We start from the raw sequence: 16,836 nt of genomic DNA on the forward strand, positions 1-16,836 counted from the left end.
ATGGATTAACTTGCTTACCATCTCAATAACCATCTTCCTCAGCATCTGTCGCTGCTTCTTGGTGAGATTCTGAAAAATGTCACAGGAATCTTCCTGCAGCAGTTTGAAACCTACAGCCAGATGGTGATTTTCTAACACAGACTCGTCGTTGTACATCAGTGCTAACTCAGAATCTGAAATAACAGGGAAACACAATGTACATGATGAAAAGAAGTTGAAAAGCTCCATCTGTTATTGACTTTTATGTGAATTAGGTAACATGTTTTGTTGAAAGAATCAGAGCAGGGCATTAATGCACTGGCAAGAAACTACACAGATTGATTAATGCAAGTACAATGCTGTGCCTCCCCTTCTGGCTAATTTACAAGCGGCTGTGCTCAATGGGGGGGAAGAGAGGGATGGAGAACAGAAGTCAGACTTAATATTAATTCTTCTTAACAATGAGCTGTAAAGCAGCACGACCAGAACTTCCAGGCACCCTACTCAGCCTTTCAGTTTCCGTGTATGGCCTGTTGATACCTGCCAGACTACCCAACTGGAGAAATGAAGGACTCGCACAGAGTAGCCATAATCAACATAACACTGTCATGAGTACTTATGCCCCGACCCTTGATTCCAACAAAAATATTACGGAAAAGATACATGGAACACACAAATTAGGAACAGGAATTGGCCACTTGGTCCTTCGAGACTGCTCCACCATTCAATAAAATCACAAGTGATTATGCCCAACCACCTTCGATAACCTTTAGGCCCCTTGTTTGTCAAAAATCTATTTAGCTCAGCCTCAAAAATAATCAAAGACTTTGCTTCCAACACCTTTAGAAAAAGGGAGTTCCAAAGATTCACTACCCTTGGAGAAAAAATATTTATCTTCATCTGTCTTAACTGGCAGACACCATGGCCGGGATTCTCCCCTACCTGGCAGGGCGGGGGGTCCCGGCGGGATGGAGTGGCGTGAACCACTCCGGCGTCGGGTTGCCCCAAAGGTGCGGAGATTCGCACCTTTAGGGGCCAAGCCCTAACCTTGAGGGGCTAGGCCTGCACCGGAGTGGTTGGAGCCCCGCTGGCCAGCGGGAACGGCCTTTGGCGCTACGCCAGCCGGGGCCAAAGGGACTTTGCCGGCCGGTGGAAGTCCGCGCATGCGCCGGAGCGTCAGCGGCTGCTGGTGTTATCCTCACGCATGCGCCGGGGAGGGGGTCACTTCCGCGTCAGCCATCGTGAAGACTATGGTGAACGCGGAAGGAAAAGAGTGCCCCGACGGCACAGGCCTGCCCTCCGATCGGTGGGGCCAGCATGACAGCGACGGGACTTCGGCCCATCGTGGGCCGGAGAATCGCTTGGGGGGGGGGGGGGGGGGGGGGGGGGCGCTGACAGGCGCAGCGCGATTCCCGCCCCCGCCGAATCTCTGTGCCGGAGACTTTGGGGTCGGGATTCACGCCGGCCCCTGGCGATTCTCCGACCCGGCGGGGGGTCGGAGAATCCCGCCCCTGATTTTTAAAGAGTGACTCCTAGTTCTAGATTTTCCCACAAGAGGAAAGATCCTCTCCACATCCACCCTGTCAAGACCCCGCTTAAAGGTCTTGAATCTTAAAGGTTTCAATCAAGTCATCTCTTACTCTTCTGAACTCCAGTGGATACAAACCAACCTGTGATACCTTTCCTCACAAGACAACCTGCCCATTCCTGGTATCAGCTCCCACTATTGATCAACTACATTACTAAAAGGTATTAATTTGAATGTTGGGTGAGGCAGGATCTGGCTTTCCACAGCCAAATAAGTTTGTTGACATTGACCATCTAGTCTACCATGTAAATAACATCCAACTAGACAAAGTTCAGAAAGGTGGTTAGCACATGTGCATCTGTACCTTAATATCAGCATCATAAGGAAGAGAGGTGGGATCATAGAATCATCATCATAGAATTTACAGTGCAGTGGGATGAAATCCCCTTGGGATTGAAACAAATCGCAGGGACAACAAAAAAGTAATTTATTGGAAATACTGCTTGAATGATATTTGTTTAGAATTGGCTGGATTAATGCCATAATATAAGGATATAGATGATGAATCTTAACAGATTCCTTTATAAACTGAGCCCACTTGGATCTAATTTAGAGATTCTCATTTTGTTTGCTTACTCCACCTACACAAAATGACTCACTGCTGCACCCACTAAGTGTTAAAGCAGAGAAACTGGGATAGAAAGACAATAATACACAAACACAATAACTGCCAAATCCATGTAGGTGTGACATATAAATGATCCCAATTAAGACTTTCTTTGAGAAATCAACAATGTTCCAGAAGCTAGTGAGTTATAGCATTTTAAAAACTGTTTATTTTTCATATGCTTTCAACCATATAAAAAACAGTCAACTCTACGCGCAGTGCAGATCTGGGCCGGGATTCTCCCCTACCCGGCGGGGCGAGGGGTCCCGGCGGGATGGAGTGGCGTGAACCACTCCATCCCTGAAGGTGATAGGCTTCACTTGTAGGCCCGCGCCGGAGTGGGTGCCGTCCCACCGGCTGGTGTGGAATGCCTTTGGCGTCAAGCCAGCCGGGGCCGAAGGGACCGCCGGCTGGCGGAAGTCCGCCCATGCGTGGGAGCATCAGCGGCTACTGATGGCAACCTCGCGCATGTGCGGAGGGGGGCCAGATTGCCCCGTGCCCACCCCAAGACCCCGGAGTCCGCCCGCGCCGCCAGTCCCGCTGGTAAGGGAGGTGGTTTGATTCACGCCGGCAGGACAGGCATTACAGCAGCGGGACTTTGGCCCATCGCGGGCCGGAGAACCGCCGGGGCGTGGGCCTACCGACCGGCGCGCCGCGATTCCCTCCCCCGCCGAATCTCCGGTGGGGGGTCGGAGAAAACCGCCCCTGAACTTACTTCTCTGCTTAAAAGAATATGATATAATGGTCACAATGCATTTTGATGCAATGATGGACAGACAGAGGAGACAGTGTCCATTATGAAGAAAATTGTACACGGTTTATGGTACAAACTCAATGGCCTTTAGTCATTCCCTGTCATTTTGTTTTCTTATGAGATTGTGGGCAAATCTGGTCACTTATATCAAGTCTGGAAGTCAATGCTGAAAGTTTCCCATCCAAATTGCTCCAAAAATTACATATTTCAAAGATTTCTCGAAATGATGTATATTTCAGTTAATTTCAAATAATAAATAGCCAGGTATATGGGTCGGGATTCTCCGCTATCTGGCGGGGCGGGCCGTACCGGCACCGAGGAGTCGCGTGAACCACTCCGGCGTCGGGCTGTCCGGAAGGTGCAGAATCTTCCTCACCTTCAGGGGCTAGGCAGGTGCGGCAGGGTCAGCGTGTTCTGGTGTGCTCCCAGCGCATGCGCAGGGGGATTCTTCTCCGTGCTGGCCATGGCGGACCGTTACAGCTGCCGGCGTGGAGGGAGAGTGCTCCCACGGCACAGGCCCGCCCACAGATCGGTGGGCCCCGATCGGGGCTAGGCCACCGTGCCCCCCCCCCCCCCCCGGGCCAGATCCCCCGCGCCCCCCCTGAGGACTCCGCAGGCCTTCCGCAGAGCCTGGTTGTCGGTAAGGACCTTGTTTGGTTTACGCCGACGGGACTGGCTGAAAACGGGCGGCCACTCGGCCCATCGCGGAGCGGAGAATCGCCGGGGGGGTGGGGGGGGGGGGCCACTGCCAACGGCCCCCGACCAGCGTGACACGATTCCCGCCCCGCCGAAAAACTGGCGCTGGAGAATCCAGCAGTTGGCATTGGGGCGGGATTCACGCCGCCACCCCCCCGGTGATTCGCCGGCCTGGCGGGGGTCAGAGAATCCCTCCCATGACGCAGTAACATAATACAATTTAATAACTCTCACAACTTTGCAAAGGCAAGGCAGTGCTGCACCGTAGTTCCTGTAATTTCATACAACTGGATAATTAAATATTTGTTTTAAAAGTAAAGTTTGCTTTCCCAAAGCTCAATATGATTTTTCAGTAATATCTCGGCAATAGTGACAAGAGAAGTCTTACATTTGATTTCTATTCTGTGATGAAATAGCTGGAGTCAGCTGGGTAGCAATAGAGGTGCTAAAATTAGCTTTCTTACTCAGGGGATAAGGTAAGGAGAATAAAATAGACACCCATTATTCACAATCAAGGCTCAAGATGTCAGTAGGATAAGAATTAGGGAATGTCTCGTTTTTGTTGAACTGAAGACCAATGGGGATTTACACTTTCTGCATACGGAATGATAGGGGGAAATCCATGAAATTTCCTCATGGCCAAAAGCACTGCCCCAATTTCCTCCACTAGAACATATTACGATGAGAGTAATTACACAAAAGGCATGAGTTCTATCCGCTAATGCGAAGGTAATTTATATTATGCAAACCTGACAAATTTTCACCTAATTTGGTAAACACTAGTACATGATAAACAGAACAAAAGTTAATTATTTTCCATGCTAAAATTCTCTTCTCCTCTCCTTAAGTAACTGATGTACACTGCAATCTGATAGCATTGTGCAACACTCCCTCAGTACTGCACTGGAGTGTTAGCTTTGATTTAGGTGCTCAAGTCCTGAACCTAGTGACTCAGAGATAATACCACCAACTGTATAATAATAATAATCTTTATTAGTGTCACAAGTAGGCATACATTAACACTGGAATGAAGTTACTGTGAAAATCCCCTGGATGCCACACTCTGGTGCCTGTTTGGTTCGGGTACACGGAGGGAGAATTCAGAATGCCCAATTCACCTAAAAGCACATCTTTCGGGACTTGTGAGAGGAAACCGGAGAACCCAGAGAAAACCCATGCAGACTCCACACAGACAGTGATCCAAGCGAGGAATTGAACCTGGGTCCCTAGCGCTGTGAAGCCCGTAGTTGATAAATGTCAGAAAATGCATAAAAATTAAAAAAATTAATACAAAAAAAAAAATAGAATAGTTGAATTTTGTTTTGAAATTAGTACTCGTTCATTTGGTAACTAGTATACTTACTGGTATTAATTAAAAATTGATTGGAGACACCAGGATGATCCACATCATGGATTGCAGCTGCAAAAATTGCAGCAAGAATCTCAAGATCTGTGAACACCGCCTGGAAAAGAGTGACATCAAACAATGTGAATGAGCATGAAAGGCAGGAATAATCACACATTAATTAATAAAAATTCTTAATCTGTTTCACATCAAACACCATTTTGCAGTGATAAAAAAAACAAAGGGACAGATTTCCTTGGAAAATGCATTTATCTGCTACCTCATAGTCACCTCAGACGGGCGGATTCATAGTTGCTGCCTGCTATCCAGGAAGAGCAGGGAAGAAAACGCATGGAGTTTTAAAAAGTGATGATACCCTCAATAAACTGACCTGAACAAGTACTAGTGACATGAGTGATATTATCTATATAACACTACCTATTGATTTCATATTAATTAGTCGTCAGGATGCCACGAGCTAGCTTCAAAAAAGGAGCCAATACAGATCAGCAAACACAAGATGATGAGTCAGCAGGACTTGGCATGAAATTGGATATGGGCAGCAGGGTGTTGGATGAGCTGAAATTTATGGAGACTGGGAAACCAGTCAAGAGAGCACTGGAATAAATGAGTTCCGAAAGAATAAAATACATAGATACCAGCAAATGGCCTGAGGCAAGGGTGGAAAACGGCAGTATTACAGGTTTGGAAGTAGGTATATATATTTTGTGATTTTGGAGAATATGTGGAGTTAGGAGCTCAGGGATCATAGGACGCCCAGGTTGTCAACAGTCTGGTTCAACCTGAGACAGAAGCCAGGACGTGGGTGGAATTGGTGCTGAGGGACTGGAGTTTGTGGTGGGAGCTGAAGGTGATGACTTCGGCCTTCACAATTGTTGTTCGTCCATCACTGGACATTGGATGAACAATCTGACAGCACAAAGGCGGTGAAGGAATTGGGAGAGATTATGGTGATATAGAGCTGATTATAACTAATGTACAGGTAGAATGTGTTAGGTATTTGAATTATGTTGCCAAGGACCAGCATACAGATGAGGTAGAGTAGGAGCCAGAGATAGATCCCTGAGGGCCTGAATTTCCGCTCTCCTGTTGGTGGTTTTTTAGGCTGGGGGTGAGGGAATGGGGATGGAGGTGGTAGGGGTGTGTGAATTGAAGGAACGGAGTAGGTGGGGCTAGAAGCATAAAATTGAAAGAACACGATTCCCTCTTTGTTCTGGCCCAGCCTGACCTCTCAGCAATTTTACACTGGGGCGGGCAACGTCTCGGACAGACGGTCCGCCCATGTCCTAATTATTGACTACTTGACGGCTGTTTCCTGCTCAACCTTAATTTTTAAGCCAACAGGAGGAATTATTTGACATGGGAAGACCAAAAATAAAAAGGCTTCGGTGTTGGATAGGAAGGGGAATGGGTACCTGCATCAGAAGCTCCCTTTTGAATTTGGACACTGCAGACCCCCCCCTTTAAGGTCCAGTGGCCGCTGGTCTTCCCTCCCCCCCTCCCCCCCCACCCCCCCCCTCCCCACCATCAACCTGCCTCCCAGCACCCCAATTGCCCACTGTTCACTCACCCCCAGGCCTTCAATGCCCTCCCTGCCCTGGGACCCCCAAAATTAAACTTGGCAGCCGGTCCCGGGACTTGGACTCTGACATGTTGATGCATTTCCTCTTCTCTCCACTGCAGCTCCTATCGCTGCAGGGACCAGACATCTGTTGGCCAATCTGATTGGCTGGCAGCTGTCTAAGGTGGGATCTCCTCCCGAGTGAGTCAGGGGCTCATTGGAGCCTGAAATGGTTGTGGGGCAGGCAGAGACTGCAGGGATGTGTTCCCACTGACTCTTTGGAAGGCAGAAAGGGAAACCCCACTATTCAAAATATTCAGGCCTTGGAGTGAGTAGAGGTGGTAACGAATGAGGATTTTAAAGGGAAGGGAAGACCGGTGGAATAAGGTGAGGCACACAAAGGAGGTGAACATACCAGAAAATTGGTAGAAATAGACCAAAGTGTGATTCCGTGCTACATCACCATTGCAGCTGTTTAGATGAGGCAACTGGTAGGTATAACCAGGTGGATTCAGTAATTCAGGTTTCGCCAAAACCAGGATAGCAATTCATTCATCCATTGTTATTGGCCTTCTTCAAGAGTAAACAAACATCCAGGAAGGTAATGTGCATAGGGTGGTGATAGCTGATCTGCTGACGAAGTCAGAAGGATAGTAGCAGATTGGGTCAGTGCATGAGAAGAAGATAATTACCCCAGGGTGGGTGGTGCAAAGGAGATAGAAGCAATAGGCTCAAGTCTGGTGTGGCTAAATAAATGCAAATGAAAATAAGCAAGCAACAAATTAGGGGAAATGTCCTAGTCATCGCCAGAGGACAGGAGCAGACAATATGAAAGAGGTCAATATTTGAAATATGAGATCCTGCATAATGAGATGAAGCTGATTTGTAGATAGGGTGGGAGTCAGCATGGAGCATCCATAAACCAGTGTTTGGATTCAGAGACAGCTGTGTAGGTAGGGGAAATGGATGCATAAGCCAATCAAGCGGTGGAGTATCAGTAAGTGTGCTGCTAGAGATTATCCAGTGGATTCATAGAATCAAAAGAATCATAGAATTTACAGTGCAGAAGTAGGCAATTTAGCCCATCGAGTCTGCACCGGCCCTTGGAAAGAGCACCCTACCCAAGCCCATACCTCCACCCTATCCCCATAACCCAATAACCCCTACCCAACCTTTTACTTTTTGAACACTAAGTGCAATTTAGCATGGCCAATCCACCTAACCTGCACATCTTTGGACTCTGGGAGGAAACCGGAGCATCCGGAGGAAACCCACGCAGACACAGGGAGAACGTGCAGACTCTGCACAATAGTGACCCAAGCCGGGAATCAAATCTGGGACCCTGGAGCTGTGAAGCAACTGTGCTAACCACTATGTTACCATGCATGGCCAAGGAGGAACAGAGAGCTAACCATGAGCCACCAGATTGACCAAGGGATCAAGGTCCACTGAGACCTCAAGTATCAGCTGTGCACACCAAAGAATCAGGCATACCAACGAGAATTAAATCCAAGGGCCAAGAAGAATGAAGTTGAGGGAGCAAGGAGAGGGTGAAGGATAATTCACAGGATCAGTGTGGGAAGAGAGAGCTGAGGGAGGTGAGGAAGGCAGACGTTTGGGGGAACAACAGAGACATTGGAACCCAATGACACCTAGAGAAGAGCAACAGAGTTGTTCTGAAAGCCAATTGGAGTTAGTGGACAATGGTAAAACAAGATTATTTAGCAGCATGAGAGTAGAATTCAGAACTGGATGTGAGCTAATAGGAATAAATTAGTTCTGGCTCAATATAAAATTAAAATTCCCAGTAAAGGAGCAGGATTCTGAGGTGATTCAAGTGCTTGAATAGAATATAGGTTAATATTTCAAGTTGAATCCTTCATCAGAATGGTACTGGTGAAGAATCCCATATGAAATGGTAAGCTATTCGTTTTCAGATGTTCTCGATATCCAGTATTTTCTGCTTTTATTTCAGATTTCAAAATTGGCTGGAATTTATTTTCAATGCTGTCATTTTCAGCAATATTGTTGTTGATACCTGGATTCTTTAAAATAGAATATATTTTTAAAAATTGCATGCAGCTTTCATTTGAAAGTCTTTTTAATCTATTTAATCTGCCCACAGACACATGAATATCAGTTCCAGCCAGCTTTGCTTTCCAAGTCGTGAACGTTCATGTGTAATATCTGACATTTCCTTGTCTTGGATAAACAAATCTGAGCCCCAGAACGATATTGATGACTATTTCTACTCTTGTTCTTATTCACTGAAAGTAATCCACTGAACTCGACGTTACGTTTAAATTCACCACACAAGGGTTTTCCTTAATAGCCAGGGAAAGATGCAGCACTGCAGTTTACTGGATAACACAATCCGAGAAGTTCTGTGATGAATTAAGGTGAACTCTGCGAGGTCAGTGTTGGGAGGACTATATTTAGCTTTGATGTTCCTCAGCTTTGGAGGTATGTGCGCGAGGAGAAAGGGAAAAAATTACAGAGACTGTATTCTGATTTCTATCTAATTATCGCTATTTTAAAGATTGCATAGAATGGGAATAGTCAGGATCAGGTTTAATGTTGATGTTGAACGCAGCTGAATGGCATGTCATAAACATGAAGCCTTGTCACTTTGATGACATACCATCACTTTGGATTTGAACATCTAGCATGAATCATTAGCTCAGGAAAGGAGGGGAGAAAATAAATATATATCCAGACAAAAGCAAAATATTGCAAATGCTGGAAATCTGAATTAAAAACAGAAAATGTTTGGTAGGTCAGACAACATCTGTGGGAAGAAACAGATTTAACATTACAGGTTAATAACCCTTCATCAGAGTGATAAATCCATTATTGGATCAGGAAAATATAATTTCAATATATTATCATCTCAGTTGGTGTTATAACTGGACGGGGAGATCCTAGAATGGAACCCTGGCTCAAACGACCTTAACTTTGATTTTTAAAATAAAATGTTGAGGAACAGAGTCAGCGGGTAGCTAATTAGGTTTAACAATAAGACAAAAAACATTTATTAAACATGAAAAAATGGATTATGGTACAATACGCATTTAGCTTTATAGTTACACACAGGTTTTAGGATTAACACTGATTACAAAGTACATCTTCATCTATAATGGTCTCATTAACATAAAGACTATTTTAAAAACAAGATGACTGTGGGCAAATACACTCTCCATCTGAACCCTAAGTGAACGTTTGTGGATGTATCCTCAGAAACCCCCTCAGATGATTGTCACATGAATTTCTAAACTTCACTCCCAAACACACACATTAATTCCTTCTCTTATAACAATCCTTTCCTTTTGCGGTTTGCATTCCAAAATCCAGACTAGGTTTTCTAAATTACATTTTTAAACAAAGCTCCCGTTCAACTTTTAACAGTGAACCCAGACCAGGATTTATACTACCCCATTTTAGGTTTCCTTTGTTTTCACTATTTTAACACCGACTCCAAGATCCAGCCACCGATTTGCACAGTAATAAAGTCTCACAAACCTGAAAAATCACTTCAGATATCTTTCTGGTATTTCAGCTTTCTTCTCAACTCAGTCTGTCTTTACTGAACATAGTTCTGTTCTAGTGTCTTTAACCTCATACCTCTTGGAAACCTATTTTCATTTCCCTAGTTTTCTTAACTCGCTGCTCTTCAGATCTCTGCATTTGCTTTCTTCACTATTATTTCATAACATGGCTTTTCTTCTAGCAAAGCTGAGGGAGATGTTCACTCTCTAGCCTTTCAAACTAACTGCTTCTGCAGAGCTGTGGGAGCTGCCTACTCTCACATTACGTATGTCTAACTGCAACAAAATTAGTTAAACTAAAACTTAAAATCCTCTCTATCTTACATGGCCCCAGTTGCTTAGCACCACCCTCATGCCTTCTAGTTATTCTTCACGCCATAGCCTCACTAAGCACAGTAGAAACACATTTGAACTTAACTGACCTCCACACATACAAACACCTTTGTCCAACATGAATTTATCTATTGGTTTTACACTTCCAGGCACAGAAACATTAAATTGAACAAACTTAAAACTATACCTTATTTCTAATGTTTATCAATACAAACATAAATCCCTTAAAAGTACCTTTACTTTCCAAAAAAAAGTGAATAATATTTCTGTGACAGTAATATTATTGAACTTTTGCCCTCTCCTTGAATTCTTCTGTTATGAGTTTTAAATCAATTAAAGCATCCATACATCCTTTCACCACTTTGGGATGTCTGAAAGTTATGAGAGGCCTATCTCAATGACAATTATTTATTTCTTGGTCTTTAAGGTTTACTTACATCAAGTGCTGGAGTAGAAAGAAGAATGTGTGTAGATTGTACAACATCAGCTGCATGCAGGCTGTTGTGGTAGGCCACATCTCCATGGTAATGATCTTCCAGTGTCATGATGTATGTTACAAATATGTCAACGGGGATCCTAAAAGTCTTCAGCAAATCCCGCTCCTGTTGGGAAGTTATTTACAAAATGCTAATTTGAGAACATGACATCATTTGAACGCCAAGTTAGTATTAATCAAAAGTAAACACAATTCATATTGTGCAACATTTCACTGAAAATGATTTTGTGCAGAATGATTTGCCTGATATTTATTAATCTGTGCAACAAAATGCCATATACTAAAGTTGGTGTCAATTAAGTCAGAAATAATTAGTATCTTCGGCCCACTTGACTTTACTAACCTGGAAGATAGAGTACATAATGCAGGTGAGCGGTCTATTGTTTGAAAACTCCGCCACTTTAAATATGTTAAGGCCCCACTTATTCAGGTCATCGAGCTCCTGCAAAGCCAAAGTGAAATGCTGTAATTACTAAAGAGTGCCTGAAATATTAATTAAACCTCATATTGAAATATTACAGTTCAACACACAATTTCCTTCTTTTTATCCACTGAATTTTACTGTAACAATTACTTTTATAATGAAAATATTAATTTGAGGTGATTTGTGAATATTGATAAGTTGAGCACAGGGTGGATGTGAGACCAACAAAATCCTTTATTGACACAATTGGTTAGGATGCTGGTGGGATCTTCTGGTGCCGCCAACAGTGCGCTCCAGTGCGCTGATTTGCTGGCAGCGATGGGTGCATTCAATAGGAAACCCCAAGATCCCGCTGCCGGCCAATGGCAGGCCGTCTTCTGCCCCCGGAAAACATGCAATGGTTTGCTCGATAAATTCCACCCAGTGTCTTCACTCTGTAGCAAGAAATGCTGGAAAGGTATCATGAGCGGGAACCCGGGGGCGGGATTCTTCGGTTCTGAGACTAAGGGATGAATTCACCGCCTTCAGGATTCTCCATTTTGCCGGCAGCTCGGGGGTTTCCTGCAGCGTGGGGCTGCCTCACAATGGGAAACCACATTGACCAGGCGATTGGACACCTTCTGTACCCCCTTTCTCTCCCTCAGCAGCCGGCATGCTGGTATCACGATTTTCAAAAACACAAGTGAACCGCGCCATCGGGAACTCGGCCCATAGGAGACAGAGAATTGCGGAGGCCCCGGAGAATACCGGATTGGACCCGCTAATGATGTGCAAATGGTGTCTATTGTACGAGCATTCTGGAGCACATTGACACTGCTGTCGAGGTGCTGGAGCACTGTGACTTGGTGTCAATTCGGTGCCTGCTGCGATTTTGGCGTTGGAACCGATTCTCCGTTCAATCGCCTTTCACGATTTAGGCGTCGGCGAACAGAGAATCCCATCCATTATTTTTCCTTCTTTGGGCCAACTATAGCACTCTCATTGCTAACTTAACTAGGGTTAACTAAATGGACTAGGGACTGAAATATAGGTCCTTTCTTACATTTATAGCTTTATCTGTATTTCCCTATCAATTTGTTCAGGACACACTACCACCACCCAGCCCCATTTTATATCCTCTAAATATCAATATCGTAGCAATCTCAAAACCACAGCCAGGCCCATATTCATTCTGATTTTCTTATAGGTTAAAAAAAAACAAATTAGCTGCCAAAAAGTGGATGTTATGGTGTTCTTATTCTACAGTTGATGCGCCATCAATGCCTGTTGGCCTTCCTCACTGATCCACGTGCGCAGTTTGAGTTTCAGGGAATGAAGAGTAAAAGTTAGAAAAGATTTCTAAACCGCACTAGAATTGAACATTTTAACTGAATCAGCATAGTTATAGAAACATTCAGACTGATTGACACCACAAGACAGAGTGGGACATATTTCCTATCTTTGTTGTTGTTCATTTGTTTGCAAACCCATGTGACCTCTATCATCTGGAATGACAAGGGCCGCAGATGTATGGGAACATCACCACCTGCAAGTTGCTCTCCAAGTCACACACCACCTGACTTAGAATATATCGCTTTTTCTTTTGTCTCTGGGACAAAGCTTGGAACTCCCTCCCTAATAGCACTGTGGGTGTTCCTATAACACAGGAACTGCAGTGGTCAAGAAGCCAGCACACCATCACCTACTCAAGGGTAATTACGGATGGATAACAATTGCTGACCTGGCCAGAGGTGCCCACTTCCCACAAAAGAATATAAAACCGATATATTCTTGTACATTCCCAGCATGAGGAACAACTGACCTGATGCTTTTCTTGGGAGACTTTGTAAAAGAGCCCATTTTCTCTGTCAATTGTCAGTAAAATCATTAACCTTTGTGAAATTAAGCCAAGCAGACTATCCAAATCTCCAGGTTTGATTCAGTTCTTGCTAACTCAACTAATCTGAAATAATACGTTGGTAAAACAGTTAGTTTGTGAACCTCAGGACAAAAGGAAGAAATTTCAGCCAAGGTTCCCACTCCTGAATGCTACCTGGTGACTGCTACTGTTTGGTCAGGACAGCTGGAATGCACCACCATATTGAGTAGTTTGCTGAGACCGACTGTGCTTACATGTGAAGATTGCTCACTTGGGTAGTGCACTAAGGGAATACCAACCACCAATGCACGAGTCTGAGAAAGGAAGAAATATAAAAAGAAAAAGCAGCCGGTTTATAAACATTAAAGCAGAAAATGTTTAGTACTGGTCTCCACAAATGGACACCAGGCGTACTACCACTTGGCGGGGGGTGGGGGGGGGGAAGATCGGGGGCCCCTGGGGAGCTGGGCTCGGGGCAGGGTGGTACACTGGCACCACTGATACCACCTGGGCACCCTGGCAGAGATGCCCGGGTGGCATTTTGCCCACACTAGAGATCAGGCCCGGGTGTGCCCTGCCCTCATTAGGTGGAGAGCTCGATGATCCCCTTATAGGTGAGTTGGGGCACCATTTTTAAATTAGGTTTTAAATTAGACCCCATTAAATAGTGGAGTCTTTCTCGGCGCTGTGAGTGCCAGGAAACACCTGGTTAAATGTGTTTGACACGTTTCATTTCCATTAAATCGCAACATTGATAGATTAAGGAAATGAGCTCAACTGTGGCAAATGGATTTCAATATAAACAAGTCTGAGGTCACTTACTTTGAAGCATTTGCTGCAGTGGAAGCTACAGGATTGGAGACTCAACAGGAGACTTTGGGGTCCATGCATGTATAGATCATTGAAATGTGATGGATAGATGCAAAAGTGATCAGAAAGTCTAATAGAATGCTGGCCTTCATCTCTTTAAAAAAAAAAATTTAGTGTGCCCAATTATTTTTCTTCCAATTAAGGGGCAATTTAGCATGGTTAATCCACGTACACAGCACGTACACAGGCCGTGGGGATGAGACCCACACAGACACAGGGAGAATGTGCAAACTCCACAAGGACAGTGACCTGGGGCTGTGATTGAAACTGGGTCCTCAGTGCTGTGAAGCAGCAGTGCTAACCACTGCGCTACCATGCTGTCCCAGGCCTTAATATCAAAAGAATTAAGATAGAGGGGGTTCAAAGTTATGCTAGTTATACAAATCACTGGTTAGACCAGATCTGGAGTACTGTATTCAGTTCTGGGCACCACACTGTAGGAAGGTTACATTTTTCTTCAAGGAAGCACAGTGAAGATTTACTAGAATGATATTTGCATCTAAAGGCTAAATTGCAATGCAAGATTGCACAAAAGAGGGTTGCATTCCTTTGAATTTAGAAGTTTAGGGATGATTTAATTAACATTTTCAATAAATTAAGAGGAACTAATTAGGATATATAGGTATTTCTGCTGGCTCAGGAATGTAGGGTTGGGGGAGGGGGGGGGGTCGTTGTATAGCCTCAATATTAGAGCCACACCTTTCAGGAGTGTTAGGGAAGGCATAGAAGTTTGGAACTCTGGTAAACGGCATTCAATGGGAAGTCAATTGCTCATTTTAAAACTAAGATTGATAGATTTCTATTAACCAAAGGCATTATAAAGTAGTTGGGTCACAGATTAGCCATTATCTCGCAGAATAGCAGAAAAGGCTCCAGGGACTAAATGACCTGGTTTATTACTGTAAAATTATAAACAGTGGTTTTCTTTGTACCTTGGAAAGGTACTCTTCCAAGTCAGTTTTGACAGCAAATCGAGGGATGCTGGAGTGTGAAAGGCTGGAACTGTGCATCAATTTTTTTACTCCACTGATCTGTGCCATGAGTTGTTGCTTTTTCTTCTTGTCTCTGTCCTTCTGTGTGGGGGAGGGCATCTCCACATCATTCTGCTTGTCTATGAGAAGAGAACTGAGAATTAGACACTTTGGCTTAAATTAGGAATTCAAAATATAAAAGACCCCTGCAACATTTCTTTCAGGTGTAAGAGGTGAAGAGTATAAGTGGAGACAAATTTTCAAGCTGCACTGAAAACAAAAATATGAAGTGGACTCAAGATAAAACAATAAAATTTAAATATTTTGGATGTAAATTTGCCAGGGTGGCATAAGGGACTTATTGACTGCCCACTATTCAGCAAACCTAAGTCAGCATTTCACTGGCTGACAGGTTCAGAGGTGGGTGGGCATAAAACCGCATGGACGGGATTCTCTCTGGGATCCTGCCTGCCCCAACCCAGATGCAATTTTATGATAGGACGGGCAAGGACAGAGACAGGAATCAAGCCCACTGCCTGCCCATGTCCCTACTAAGGCCCTTAAGGGACCAGTAAATGGTCACTTAAAGGTCTTTTCCCACCCAGCTTCAATCTTTAGGCTAGCAGGCATCAGTTGGATCAGGGTGCGGAACTAAAACCGTTTTCACCCTCAATTTGGGGAGAGGGGCTCCAGTCAGAAGACCCCTCCCTTCAGGAACCTGGGAACTCTGGCCCACTGTCCCCACCCTTCCCCCCACTGCCTACCCCGACATCTAGTTCGACCCCCTTCTGACATTCAAGACATTCCCTACCCTTTCCGGGATCCCTGGCAAGTACCATAAAGTGCAGTCTCGGGACTTAGGCTCAGGCACAGCGCTGCAGTAACTCTTCTGGCCATTGCAGCCTTGTGCCTAGAATTGCTGGAGAACTGTCAGGCAATCGCACTGTTATCCAAGGGTGAACGAAAATCCCGCCTGCTGCCAATCAACGCTCAGTTGAGTGTATAATGGTAGCGGACCTGTCAAGAGTTGGCAGAGATGCAATCCCCGCCGACTCTCAGGATGGCAAGCGTTGAGCACTCAGGATCCTGAAAATTCAGGCTCTAGTTTTCCTGCAAGGAATCCTGCCAAAATGGAAGTTACCCGCATTAACACCATCCGAATAATCATGAAGTGTATTGTTCATCCCATCTAAAATCAACATCAGCAACATGAAAAAAAGAGACTATTTGGCCATTATCATATTGTTGTTTGTGGTACTTTGCTGTGTTTTGCATTACAGCGTGACTACACTTCTTAAACACTTGCTTGGCTATAAAACCCTTGGCCTTTTCTGAGATTGTGTAAAGTACTGGAGCATAATCAGCACCGACAGAACTACATTTTCGGCCATCTAGCATTTTCAGAGGATGAAAGGGAAAAACAAATCAGGGCAATTCCACAAAATGGATTTCACAATTCTTTACTATAACTTCTCTTAAATGATTTATCAGTATTCAACAACATTTCACAAAAATTAACATTTTGTTGTAAGGTTTTGATTAGATCATCTTATCTTGAAAGGTACTGTATAAAGGCAAACCTTTTATTTCCTTCTAAAACCAATACTTTGGGTGACACACTCCCAGTTATTTTATAAAGAAGCTTTCTGCTATTTTCGAATGTTCCCTGCTTAAGCTGGTAGCCCACACTTGTATTAGTTTCCATGGGCACCAGATACTGCTCATTGTTGCTTTGTTCAACGTCACTCCTCACACTCGGCAAGCTATTCAAATTTGGCGTATCACAGT

At 44.5% G+C, this 16,836-nt stretch overlaps 1 protein-coding gene across 8 annotated transcripts in view; it reads right to left on the reverse strand.

Annotated features, from left to right (window-relative positions):
• pde4ba (phosphodiesterase 4B, cAMP-specific a) overlaps nt 1–16,836 on the reverse strand; it is a 1,084,249-nt gene that overhangs the window by 14,701 nt on the left and 1,052,712 nt on the right. For all 8 annotated transcript variants that reach the window (XM_038794458.1, XM_038794461.1, XM_038794459.1 and 5 more), the window contains 5 exons: nt 15,010–15,188; nt 11,269–11,367; nt 10,867–11,031; nt 4,988–5,087; nt 19–173 (listed from right to left, as the gene is read on the reverse strand). In XM_038794458.1, coding sequence (XP_038650386.1) covers nt 19–173; nt 4,988–5,087; nt 10,867–11,031; nt 11,269–11,367; nt 15,010–15,188 — 698 coding nt within the window. The remainder of the gene's footprint in view (nt 1–18; nt 174–4,987; nt 5,088–10,866; nt 11,032–11,268; nt 11,368–15,009; nt 15,189–16,836) is intronic.

Source organism: Scyliorhinus canicula, chromosome 4 (genome assembly GCF_902713615.1).
Source record: "Scyliorhinus canicula chromosome 4, sScyCan1.1, whole genome shotgun sequence".
Lineage (NCBI taxonomy): Eukaryota > Metazoa > Chordata > Chondrichthyes > Carcharhiniformes > Scyliorhinidae > Scyliorhinus > Scyliorhinus canicula.